Below are 12,650 nucleotides of genomic sequence, written 5' to 3' on the forward strand. Positions count from 1 at the left end.
CACAAGTGTGCATGCGAAGCTTGTATACATGGTTCCTGTTCCTGCGCCGTGCATATGTTTGAATGTATGGCTGTGTGGGTGGGTGAGAGACCAAATGAGAAATTCAGCAGAGGAGAGATCTCTCTTTGTAGCATTTTGCTCCGTATGAGCAGTGGAACACTCTCTCGTCTACCCTTTTTTTCCCTCGTCCTTTCAGTATTGTTCCCACACGAAGGAGTAAAAATCAGGTATCAGTAGTGATGGGGAACATTCTACTCCCGTAATCGCACTCCTCTTGCACCATTCTCCCATTTCTCCTTTGACTTCTTCATCTCCGTGCGCTAGACTGGCTGGCTGTGCCAGCTGACGTTCGGTTGGATGCCAGAGGGCGAGAACGAGAGCGGCGAGGAAAGAAGATAGGGGAAAATGAAACTTGTGTTTTCAGTCTCATGGCTGATTTCCTTGCTCCTCTCCTGAGATTATCAGTGAGTCTGGCAGCCAAAAGACACCCTCCTCGACCAATCAAAATGTTCCTCGGGACATACAGGCACTGCAAAAAAAAAAAAGCCCCGAATGTGAACAGCCTCATATAGGGGTGTGGCAGCACATATCGCCAAACGCATATATACACATGCACTAACGCGCGGAGGCAGGAGCTGCACGTCAGCACACTTTTGTCTACTTTACACACAAATGTACTCCGGATGCCTTCTTACACACTCCTTTTCACTGCATTGTTAACAGAGTATCCATGTGTGGTGACACTTAACTGCACAGATGTAATGTAGTTTAAATGACACAGCTTTTATTGGGGATACTTGCACGCTGCTTACATTCAGACAATTCAAAGGGCATCAGATATGTTAGATGTGATCATTCATTGCTACTTTTATCATGCTGACACACCATACCTGAAAGAGAACAGTTTCTATAGCAACCCCCTCATCCCCTCCCCTCGCCCCCCCCACCCTGGTGTGTGTGTGTGTGTGTGTGTGTGTCTGTGTGTGCGTTTTAACACCCAACATGTGTAGTTCCGAATGCGAACACACGCCTGAATATGAGTGAGTGCCGTATTGATTGCTGGCATACACGTGTTGATGTCATTTAGCCGGCGGGCGAAGTAGAAATGATAAAGGAACATTTCCTTCCGCACATTTCCTGGCAGCTTTTCAAGATACACTGAAGTTATATTAAAGGAAAGACACAGAGCACTGCAGAGTGGGGGAAGTAAAAAAAAAAAGAGGAGGGTGGGGCAAAGAAGCAAAGTGAGAGGTGGATGTCTGAAATCTAAATACAGATCCAGCTTAGTGAAAAAAATATGAGGAGCACTTTATTGATCTTGTCATGCAGGTGGTGTACTTGTTCTTTCCAAATGATTCTACATTTGATGAAATGAGTATTTAAGCACAGGAAGACCTGTTTAATTAATGGATAATATTCTGGCTTTGTGTGTCGTCTATTCAATAAAAATATATTTTTCCAGGCTTCCAGGATTTTTGTCAGGCTTCACCATGTGCATTTTTTCTTCCTTTGCCATCTACACCACTTCACCACGCATAAAGTGGGCAGAGTTAGTGAGTTTATAAACCAAAGTTCCTCTTCAGAAACAGGATTTAGTGGCATCTTTAGTTTTTTACTGCTCCATAATTTCACTACGTCACTGCCAGCCTAGGTGAGCCCTTTAGCGAAGGCCCATGCTGATTAAAGGCCTGTTCATCCCGCATCACTAATTGTCTCCCACTGTCTCCTGTACTTTTTTTTTTATTAGGTCATTTTCTTCCTTCCCTTTTCCTCTTTTTTTTCCTTCCCCTTTGTCTCCTTTTTTCTTTAGATCACAGTTTCCTCTCAGTTCTCTGTTCCTCTAAATAACTACTCGATTACCTTAATTACGTCTGTCTTGTGCCTCTGTCTTTCGCCACATTTCCTTTCACTCAACCCTTCCTTCTCCTTCCTTCTTTCAGCCCTCAGTGTTTTGTGTCTGGAAGGGCTTGAATGATTAAACATAGAACAGGAGCCTTTGGAGTGAACACCAAGGGCAACTAGATGGAGGGAAGGATGGAGAGAGGATGGAGGGAGAGAGGACACAATGTCAGACAGGCCAGCCTGTTTGGATGCAGATGACATGACAGGACCTGTGCTCCAGTAACTGTCACCTATTGCTCTGTGACATTGAGTCCTCCTCACTTGAGACCTAAACTCTGTCGCATGTATTTGCCGTTGTTGCATCCCAGGAGCCTTTAAAGAATTCTCCACATTTGTATCATTTGAAGTCTGAGCAGAATTTCAAGTACAAATATATAAGTTAAAAATAGCAGATACCAGATGATGTGATCAGTTTGTTTGTCCGCAAGTGAGTGGTTTTAAATTCCGAGGTCTCATTGTTTTGTTTTGTTTGACGGGGAACGTTCTCCAGACATCTGTGAGCTCGATGAGACAAAAGACTGCGAGGGATTAAACAGGTGCTTTGCTTGTATTGTTCAAAGACTGGCAACGTCGTCATGGCAGCATTCTCAAAACGGCATGCTGCGTTGTTGCAAGAGGAACACGTTTCACAACACACCTTTATTGTGAAGTTTTGAAAAGTGCTTAATAGATCAATCATTGCTTCTCTATTTATTCCACATTAGTGTTGCACAAATCATTTTATAAAATTCAGACAGTATGAGATGAACGTGTCCTGGACGGTAAAACATGTAAACATATTAGAAGAAAATACACAAGTAGGCACCTGGAAATGAGCATGAGATGCCCCCTTAAGTGAATTAAGAAATGGATTCAGGGACCCCGGTGTCTACTGCCTGTTAGATTAACATGAAAAGCATTTTGTAATGAATTCTAAAATCTACTGACAGCCAATGGAATGAGGCCAACACTAGCATAACCCTCTCCCAGCGCTTTGTCTTTGTTAGAAGATGGTCTGCAGCATTCTGAAGCATCTGCTGATGAGTCTAAAATGCTAATTTTGTACTGTTTACCATTGCAGAAGTACTTTAGCGTGCCCCTCTTCTGTAATGCGATATGCATACAGTATAGAGCTAGATTGTAAAACATCATAGAAAACTGTGGCGAGGGAAACCTCTGCTAAGGCTCTGTCCGTGTCTTTCTAGCATGCTGTACATTTTAGCTACTGTGCAATGGGGTCAGACGTAAATTATTTAGCACCTTGTGCAGTATGTTTTGCTGCAGATTGGGGTCACGTGAGTGCGTATTTGTGAGTATTGTGTTTGTCTATGCATATATAGAAACGTGTGTGGGGAAGTGTCTGCATACTTGGCTGGTCGTGTGTGTGTGTGAGAGAGTTTTATGGATTCACTTGAGAATTTAGATGCCAGCTTGTGTGTGTGTGTGTGTCCGTGCACGTATGAGCATGGAGTTCCATCCAAGCATTATGTGAGCATGAAGGACCATCGAAGCACATGTAATCCCTAACTAGCTCTTGGGCTTCTCATTAGCATTACACTGATCTTCCTCAAAACTTATTTTCCAGCCCTCTGATATTCTCCGCGTGGCCTGAGAGAACAGTAGGTCCTGTTCACATCAAATGTGTTATGTCATCAATGTGACTGGAAGCCTTGCTTCCCACGTCATGGGAGCCCTATTTCACTCACTGCCTGCGCCCTCAGTATGTACGCACAAGCGCACGTGCACACACTTCAGCGTGCACGTTCCCATGCCCTAATGTGCCCCGTGGGGCATGTGTATTCTCAAGAGAAGCCAGCGTTTCCCCCCGGAGGGCCCTCCACATGCAGCTGGAGCACCTCTGCATATCACATTATAGTGCACAGTCAAAGTGAATATGCTCACGTATGTCCCTTTCTCCCTGGTCCTGTTCAGACCACTTTCAGATTGGATTTAGATCCAGTTGGGACAAATTAAAATTCATATCAAATTGTGCCACAAATGTCAAATATTGTGCCCTGAATGTTGACAGACATGAAATCTTTGGATGTCGGTCACAGACGGTGTTCTTAGATCGCATTGTGAGTCCTGAATCTGATGATTTACATCTTTAGTACCAGAAGAAACATGAGCATTTAAGAACAAAATCAAAATGTGACAGATGCCACGACCCCCATCCGCAAACCCAGCAATCAGAGTGTCACACCGACTACAACATGGTGCTACCGTGCAAAACTTTACCCCAGAGTCATTGACTGCTTCCTCTGGCTGCTTAACAATCTGCTCCTATTCATATTTAGTTGTTTTGATGGGTAATAGTGAAATATGGGAAAAGCATGTTGGTGTTTTTGCTACATGATGAAAACATGAAAGTAGCACAGAAGCGAGATGTGAGTTGCATCAGGATCATTCACAGGACATTAATCGCACAATTTGACACAGATTGCAATCAAGTCTATTAGACCCACATCACAGTGGAACATCCTGTGACCTTATGGATGTTATTGCAGGGTCTACAGCCACCGTGAGGCTGCAACTACCATAGTTTTCATTATTGATCATTCCATTGATTATTTTATGTTTTTTTTATGCTTATAAGTTGATTGCAACCTGTTGCCTGCATGAAATTGCAGCTTGCATGTTGCAAATTGGCGAAACTTCAGAAAACATTTGCTAACATCGCCTCTAATGTGGGCTTCAAACTTTAAGTTGCTTGACAACTGAAATGCGACCCTGAGCATCTGTGAGGACTGAAAAGGAAACGTTGTATGAATTGTATATACGTTTACAACACATACTCTCGTAGAAACGTTGCAGAATCCACGCAGAGCCCAGATGACTAACAGGGGAAGCGACAGAGGTCGAAGAGTGAGGTGAATGAGGATGTGTGTTACGGGGAGGAGAAGATAATCTCTTCTGACGATAGCGCCGGCCTCTCCCTGCCTCTCCCGTGTCTTCCCCCCTCCATAAAACTCTGGATTGTCTTCTGCTTTGCAGGAGCCAGGCAGTGTTGAGATCACATGCACCAACCCTCTAAAACACACATGGCAGGATGTGGACAAACCCGTGCGTTTAAACAAAACACTAAGCACAAGCAAAGAGGTGAGCAAAATTTGAACCCCCGAAGGCTCTTTATTTGTGCACAGATTTGAGTCTTTGAACTGAATCCTTCTTGGTCAAATTGTGTGTGGTTTCACAAAGCACTCTTTACAGGGATTCTTTCCCTGCAGGAAGATTTTTGTGTGTGTATATAAAATTGCTGCTGCCACATTGACATGACGGAGAGTCTTTTGGGCTCGAGACATTGTTAATAATAAACATCTGTGACTGTGTAGGCAGGGTTTCCATTCAAGCTCCAGTTGATCCACATTATTAAATCTGCAGGAGTGAGTCACATTATGTAAATAAAGGTTTGCAGAAATGTCTGAATATGGAATACACACCAACAGCAGGGGGTTTCCTCAAACGATTAGGGTATTATACACCGTGAGAACTTAAATGTCTGTTTATTATGTGAAGTCATTCTTGCCACACAAACTTTTTATTTGTTTTTATTTTTTTAAGGAATTGTGAATCCTCAGGATTCAGATGAAAAAGTCTGGAACACTGTGGACGCACAACAGCTGAAGGCTGATGTTTGCCTGGAGATTCTAGTTATGCAACTCATTCATGCTTGCATGCGCACACACACACACACACACACACACACACACACACACACACACACACACACTGTAACCCACGCTTCTCTATATCGATGCTTTCCACTGCCATCTGCTTTTACAATTCTTCAAAATGTGGCTGTGACAGACGTGTGTGTTCTCACATATACAGAAACACGTGCGCACACACACACACACACACACACACACACACACACACACACACACACACACACACACACACACACACACACACACACACTCGAACAGGATTAGCCACACACTTATGTTTTACGAATGAGGCCCCTGCAGAGACACATTAGTTGCATAGGTAGGAACGGACACAAAGGCTGATATTTTGACAGCATGATGATGAATAATCTATTGGTGACATTCTGGTAACAGTCACAGTGAACTGCACTTCATTATAAGCACAACGCAAAAGGTTGCAACCAAGATGGCACACACAAACCCGACATGACGTAAAAGGTTATGGGAAATTCACCGTTTGTGAATGTGCTGCACGGCCATTAGCCAGTAGTTGTGCAGGTGTCATATGTCATAGGTGTCACATGTTAGTAGTATTAGTTGATCTCAAAATGTTCTTCAGTCTTGTGACTTTCTACAAAAGAAGCTGATATTTGGTTGAAGATTAAGGGGGAAAGGAGTCCAAAATTTGGTCGTGAAAAGACAAACACCTACTAAGTCCTTCAGAGGACAAACTCTTTTTTATATATATATCATCTTTTTATGATGCAGTGAAGACCTTGCTAGTGCTACACTGTAAATCTCCAAATTGTCCTCCATTTTCATAACCAATTCCATAAGTGGGGATGTGCAGTGCCAATGATCAACTGTCGTAAAGTTAACATCAACCTTGAAAGTCTTCCTCTTTTGAATACATTATATTAACAATCTACAGTACATTTACATACAGGGTTCGTTTTTTTATGTCTTAGGCCATTAACACATTTTTATACTTCTAATACTGCGGACCATTTTCATTTTGTACCCCTCCAGACAGTTAATGGTATCTTCTTACTTCAGTATGGTGTGGGTCGTACTTGTGATACTCCGGCCACATGGTAGTACAGTTGCTATCAGTTTAAATGGAAATGCTTGACAGTCACACATGTTGTTGCATTTCCAACACATTTGCAGAGCTTTTTTTGTATTTAATATGATTTGCATCCACGTTTCCAGCTTGGAATTCTTCCTGTTTGCTACCGTCGCTGGCCTGTTGCTATGCTTTTTCACACGTTACCATCTCCAACTGTTGATCAGCAGAATAGCGTGAAACTAGCGGCATGGCTGTGCATCATGTGACCCGATTACTTGTTCATGTGTATGCATACTACTTCATGTGGCTTCATACTGCTTCATTTCATCGGTGTACAACACACGTGCAGAAAAATCTGGTTCGCATTTTGCCAATAGACTCGCTAGCTGGCGCAAAATCATAAAACATGAAGATGATGAATGCATTTCACTGAGGCGTCCACAGGGACGTTGTTAGAGTCGCCTGCTTTATGGGTGAGAATGATAATTCTCATATTATTGGATAGATATTTAATAAAAGACCATAAACGTAAAAATAAAATGTTTAATTGTATCTCCAGCCATTTAAGCGTAACCAAAAGGTTCTGTCAGGTCAAGTGCACCCCACTAGCACCTGAGCAGATACCTTCCCTTTATTTGTATCCCCATCCATCTAACATTGGAGCTCCACTCCAAGATTAAGACCGTGTCCTTTCATTCAGGAAAGAATAGTACATTTGGAAAAAACATTTGATTTTTCAGATTTTAATAGATACAAAATGCGAAATGACAGAAACATCGACTATGAAGGCAGATTCTATGGTCCATAGGCCAGTTTTTCAACACGTGTCCTGAGGAACAGCAGTTTAAAAGGCCATGGTTGAGGAACTGTCCATGGTCCTGAATGCTCCAGTCATCAGACTGTGCTGAACACACAGCTGATGTAGCAGCTATTAGTGGTGGGACAACAGTCATGGCTCTGACTCCATTTGCTCATTCTCCAACCACATGAGTGCAGAACAATCTCTGACACACACACACACACACACACACACACACACACACACACACACACACACATGGTTGATGGTATGTACACACATACACATTAACTGTAGCCGCCCAATTAAAGCACTCGGCCCACGGTTTTGTGAATAGCAGTGGAGGAAGTTTAGAATATCACAATATCTCAAATACGATTAAAATAATCTGATTGTGAATTGTGAAGCCTTTTGTGTGAGGATCAGTGAAACAACCAGTCTGCACTGTATTACTTACAAAGGAAGACACAGAGGAGATTAAGCTTTATCTTCGGGTTGAGAGTGAGGTGTTTTTGTCTAATATCTCCAAACGCTGGTCATGAACTCCAGTATAACTGTCACATGGAGTTGCTGTTGGAAAAGAAATACAGTATTATACAGTATGTTTAACTGCAAAACTCAGCATGTTGCAGATGCAAGTATGTATTTATTTTGTATGTTTTGTCCATGAAGGCCATATATGTGATGGACACATGGTACATCTCCGCCTGTCTGTGACTTCACTGGTAATCCACTGAAGACGGCTGATGTGGTCGGCGTCTTTCAACCCACGTTTAAGTGGAACAAAGTGTTTCACCGTGACATCTGATTAATGACGATCCCTCTGGGAGTCGAGGGAGAGCAGCAGCAATCCTCCACCATCAACACACAAAAAAAAATCCCATTTAGAGTCAGCAGTAGCCATCGTAGAAATCTGCACCAATTACTTCATCCTTCATCTATTTCCATTATAACTGCAGCAGCTACAGGCTTATGCTTACTCAAATACAGTACTGTAATATTTAATTTGACCAGTTTGATCCAAAACCTCTATTTCTAAATGATCAAGATCCTCTTTTGTAATTGTTTGTTTGCTTGCAAGGGGCAATATTAGAATGTTGCAGTTAAAATCTCTTTTGTTCTTAAGTGGCACATCCACGATTCCAAAGCATTAACACTCCCATGAATACGTTTGAAACCTGCATGTATTACACAGCATGATGGAGGTTTTAAAGCTGTTGCTACTAATAGCAGCTTTGAGGAAAGAAGTACATTCGATCAAGCAAAGCCGGGTGTGGTCTGTAATGTAGAGACTATTGAAAGACATAAAGATTCTTCCTGTTTACGGTGAATCCATTTTGGATCAGTACGAACACATTACATGCCAGTAGAAATTAGCAAGTACATCAAATACATTTTTCAATCACTTTTCAGCTCAACTCCTCGTCATTGGGTAATCAGAACCCAGTTGGAACTAAATAAACACTTTTGTACTCGCATCCTCTCGGCCAAATAAAAGTTAATATATCACAACAAAACGCTTATTTTTTTTCTTGCTGAGAGATGAAAAGATTGATGCCACTCCAGCAAAATCAGCCAATCAGCACCTCTAAACTCACAATTTAACACATCATGTTGTCTTTGTGGAATTCATACAAAAACTAAAGCGTAAAAACAATATTTATGTTTGTTTGGGAAAAAAGCTAGCCTGGTTGTATAGAGCCAGACTATCTCAGACTTACAGGGTAACTATTTCTACCTCTTTCTAGTTTCCATGCTATGCTAAGCTAAGCTAACCATCTCATGGCCATCATAGTATCAATCTTATTAAACTCTCTTTTTAAAGCTTTCTCAAGTCCAATAGAGTTTTCAATTCTGGTGTGTGTGTGTGTGTGTGTGTGTGTGTGTGTGTGTGTGTGTGTGTGTGTGTGTGTGTGTGTGTGTGTGTGTGTGTGTGTCAGATAGATGGAGAGAGAAGACAGAAGAGAAAGGAAGAAAGAAGTTGTCGTAGTGAAATTCAATTTTATTTCTAGTGTCATGTCACAACAGAAGTTATCTCAGGACACATTGAGCAGGATATATACGCTCATGATTTTCAGAGTCAATACATTTTCAAAGTCCCAACCTTACCCAGGAGCAAGCATTACAAAATCAATCATCAGTGGTGTTGAGGCCCCTCCCCCTAGCCTGTCCACCCTTTTTGCATGGGCATATGGATCTCAAATTTCACAACCACGCACATATTCTCACATACACACACACGCTTGCATGACACACTTTTCACGCAAACATGGATCTGCACAGATGCCTTCTGAGTACTGTTAATTCCCTGTTTTCTTTAAGAGAAGCTCTAATTATCATATCCTTTGATATATTCCAACCAGATTCCTCTGTTTATTCGTGCATATTGAAGGTTTAAATTGGCACAGAGATGTGTGCGCGTCTCCCTCGGCTTTTGCAGTATAGCAGTGTGTTTACGAGACGTTACCAAGTGTTAAGCAGAGCTGTGAATGTGATGCAATGGAAATGGGAGGAAGCGGAGAGGCCGGCATCAATCCTGAAGCCCTTAAGAAGGAGCCTTTTAAAATGTCATTCCTTTTTTCCCCCCCTCTTTCTGTGTCCGTCTTCCTTTTTGTTAGCATGGCAACCTCGAATGAACCCTAAACTTCCTTTCTCTCGACCCGCCCATCGCTGTACATCCCCTTCCAACCCCCACCGCGCTGCTCTTTGGTGTCAGCTACAAGGCCACGTCCTGGGATGTCAGTGCAGAGGACGACTGCAGCTGGAACCTCACGATCCTCCGCGTCTCCGTAATTAGCAGCCGTCGGCAGAAGAACGAGATCGTTTGTGGCTGCTGCTGCTGCTGCTGTAGCTAGGTGTGGCTCTGTGCAATCCTGCTGCTGCTCTCTCGTCTGCAGTGATGTGATGCAGCGGCGGCGTTACACAATAAGAGCAATGAGTGAACTCACTCACCAGTCTCTGTGTCTTCCCGTCCTTGTCTGTTCTCTATCTGCGTCTCGGTGTGATTGTGTCTTCCTCCGACAGCCGTGGCCGTCTCTGTGCCTGCACACAAAGAGAGGGGGTGAACCTGGCCTGTTTTTCTCTCTTCTCCTGCTGGCTAGGGGTTTATTGACTCCCTTGATTTGTACTGATACATTTGATCGTAAACCTCTGAGCTGCACAATCTTTTCCTCCTGCAGAAGCTGACATTCACTGCTGGAACTCCTCTTTTCGTTTGAGTATATCATAGTAATCAGGCTCAAGAGGGCATTTTGCATGTACAGTACGTGTGGTGTATTAGTGTTTACATGCAGCTCATCCATGTAGAATAAAATCGACACAGACTGCTGTGCTTTCTGCAACTAGAACGCATCTTTTGCCAGTCAGATTGTGTTTTTTTTCACCCGTTTATGACTCATATTTATAAGGCAATTGGATTAAATCCTCTTGGAGATGATACATCTACTTATTTTTTATTTGGGGCAATATTTTTAGATCACTAAGACATGTTGAAACAAACCCTGGTCTTGAAGACGGCATGTTATCCTGCTAGACGTGCCGCGGAAATAAAAAGCTTTGATCGACTCCTGTTGCTTTTTGTTTCAAAGACGACGCTGCGTAGAGAGAAGGCCCGACTGCTAATATAAAAATGACTTATCCACACATTACAGTCGGGGTGCTGGGGATGACGATCGACGGTATGAGCTCAGTGCACTAGCATGAAGTGGTATTATGTGCCAGGATATGACCAGTCGCAGTCTCTTGAATGCTCGGGGCTGTGATAGGAGGAGAGCGTTGCCCTAGTTTGAGTCTGGCGTAATTATGTAACGCTTGAGTACCTGCAGCACCAGCGGCATGACAACTTCTGAATGTGAATCTGGGCAGCGGATAGTGCAGACGGGAACTGCACACCTCTCTTCAATCCTTTTTTTTTTTTTACGTGGCGTGCAACTTAATCTCATCTTGAGCTGGCTCAGTTTTTACTCTATGCATCCATTTGCTTGTTTAGCATTCAACAGACACATTCAGCGCTCCCTCATTCCATCCTTTCATCTCATCAGTTGGTTTCTTTTTTCCTGTATATTGCTTCCTCAAAACCTTTTCCCTCGCTTCCCGTTTCCTCGTTCCCACCATCTCTCCATCCCGACTTCCTTCCTTTAGCCCTCCATCACTTTCTTCCTGTGCACCCCTCTATTTCCCCGGCTCTCACCGTCTGTTCCTAATGCCACATACCAAATGGAGGGTGACAGTATGCAGCTGTGGGTTGTTGTCCTCCAGACAGCATCTTGGAGGAAAGCTTAGCAACACACACACACACACACACACACACACACACACACACACACACACACACACACACACACACACACACACACACACACACGCATACAGACAGAGGGAGGGATCGGCACTAACCTGAGTCTTTCATCTGTCGCTTATATAATAGTTTTAAGATGGAGTTGTGCTATGTGGCTCGCATACATGATGCAGTCAGACATGGAAGTCTTTGCAGCTGAGAAAGAGAATGTGTCATAATGGAGCAGCGGGCTGAACTCTCTTTTGTTCCTCTTGTTTATTCAGAGGGCGAAGCTCCATGCTGCCTTGAAGGAGAGAAATCGCCTGAACCTTGAGCTGATCAACCACCACCTGAAGACGTCCGACTATGACCAGGTAACGGCATTGGAACACGTAGTGTACAAGCAGGGACGCACACACAGCGATGATCAATGGTCAAATCTATTGCATGTTACACCACGAGTGATATAGGTGCTACGTATCAAATGCACAGCGGCTGTAACATATGTTGCAGTCTGTGATCCATCTCTTCAGATCAATATACCTGCAGCCTTGTTATCATCACCATATATGTTATCATGTGTTGTCTCTTCATATTCTTTATATTGCTTCTTTATGGAACGCCGTTTAGGAAGAGAATGTGGAATGAAACCTGAATTTATGGAATGAAACCTGAATTTATGGATTGAAAACCTGAATTTATATATAATGAAAACCTGAATATATGGAATGAAAACCTGAATTTATGGAATGAAAACCTGAATTTATATATAATGAAAACCTGAATATATGGAATGAAAACCTGAATTTATGGATTGAAAACCTGAATTTATATATAATGAAAACCTGAATATATGGAATGAAAACCTGAATTTATGGATTGAAAACCTGAATATATGGAATGAAAACCTGAATTTATGGATTGAAAACCTGAATATATGGAATGAAAACCTGAATTTATATATATAAGGAAAAC

At 42.6% G+C, this 12,650-nt stretch overlaps 1 protein-coding gene across 1 annotated transcript in view; it reads left to right on the forward strand.

Annotated features, from left to right (window-relative positions):
- rimbp2a (RIMS binding protein 2a) overlaps nt 1-12,650 on the forward strand; it is a 52,426-nt gene that overhangs the window by 15,865 nt on the left and 23,911 nt on the right. Inside the window, exon 4 of the mRNA XM_084035307.1 lies at nt 11,960-12,049. Coding sequence (XP_083891433.1) covers nt 11,960-12,049 — 90 coding nt within the window. The remainder of the gene's footprint in view (nt 1-11,959; nt 12,050-12,650) is intronic.

Source organism: Eutrigla gurnardus (assembly GCF_963514095.1).
Source record: "Eutrigla gurnardus genome assembly, chromosome: 19".
Lineage (NCBI taxonomy): Eukaryota > Metazoa > Chordata > Actinopteri > Perciformes > Triglidae > Eutrigla > Eutrigla gurnardus.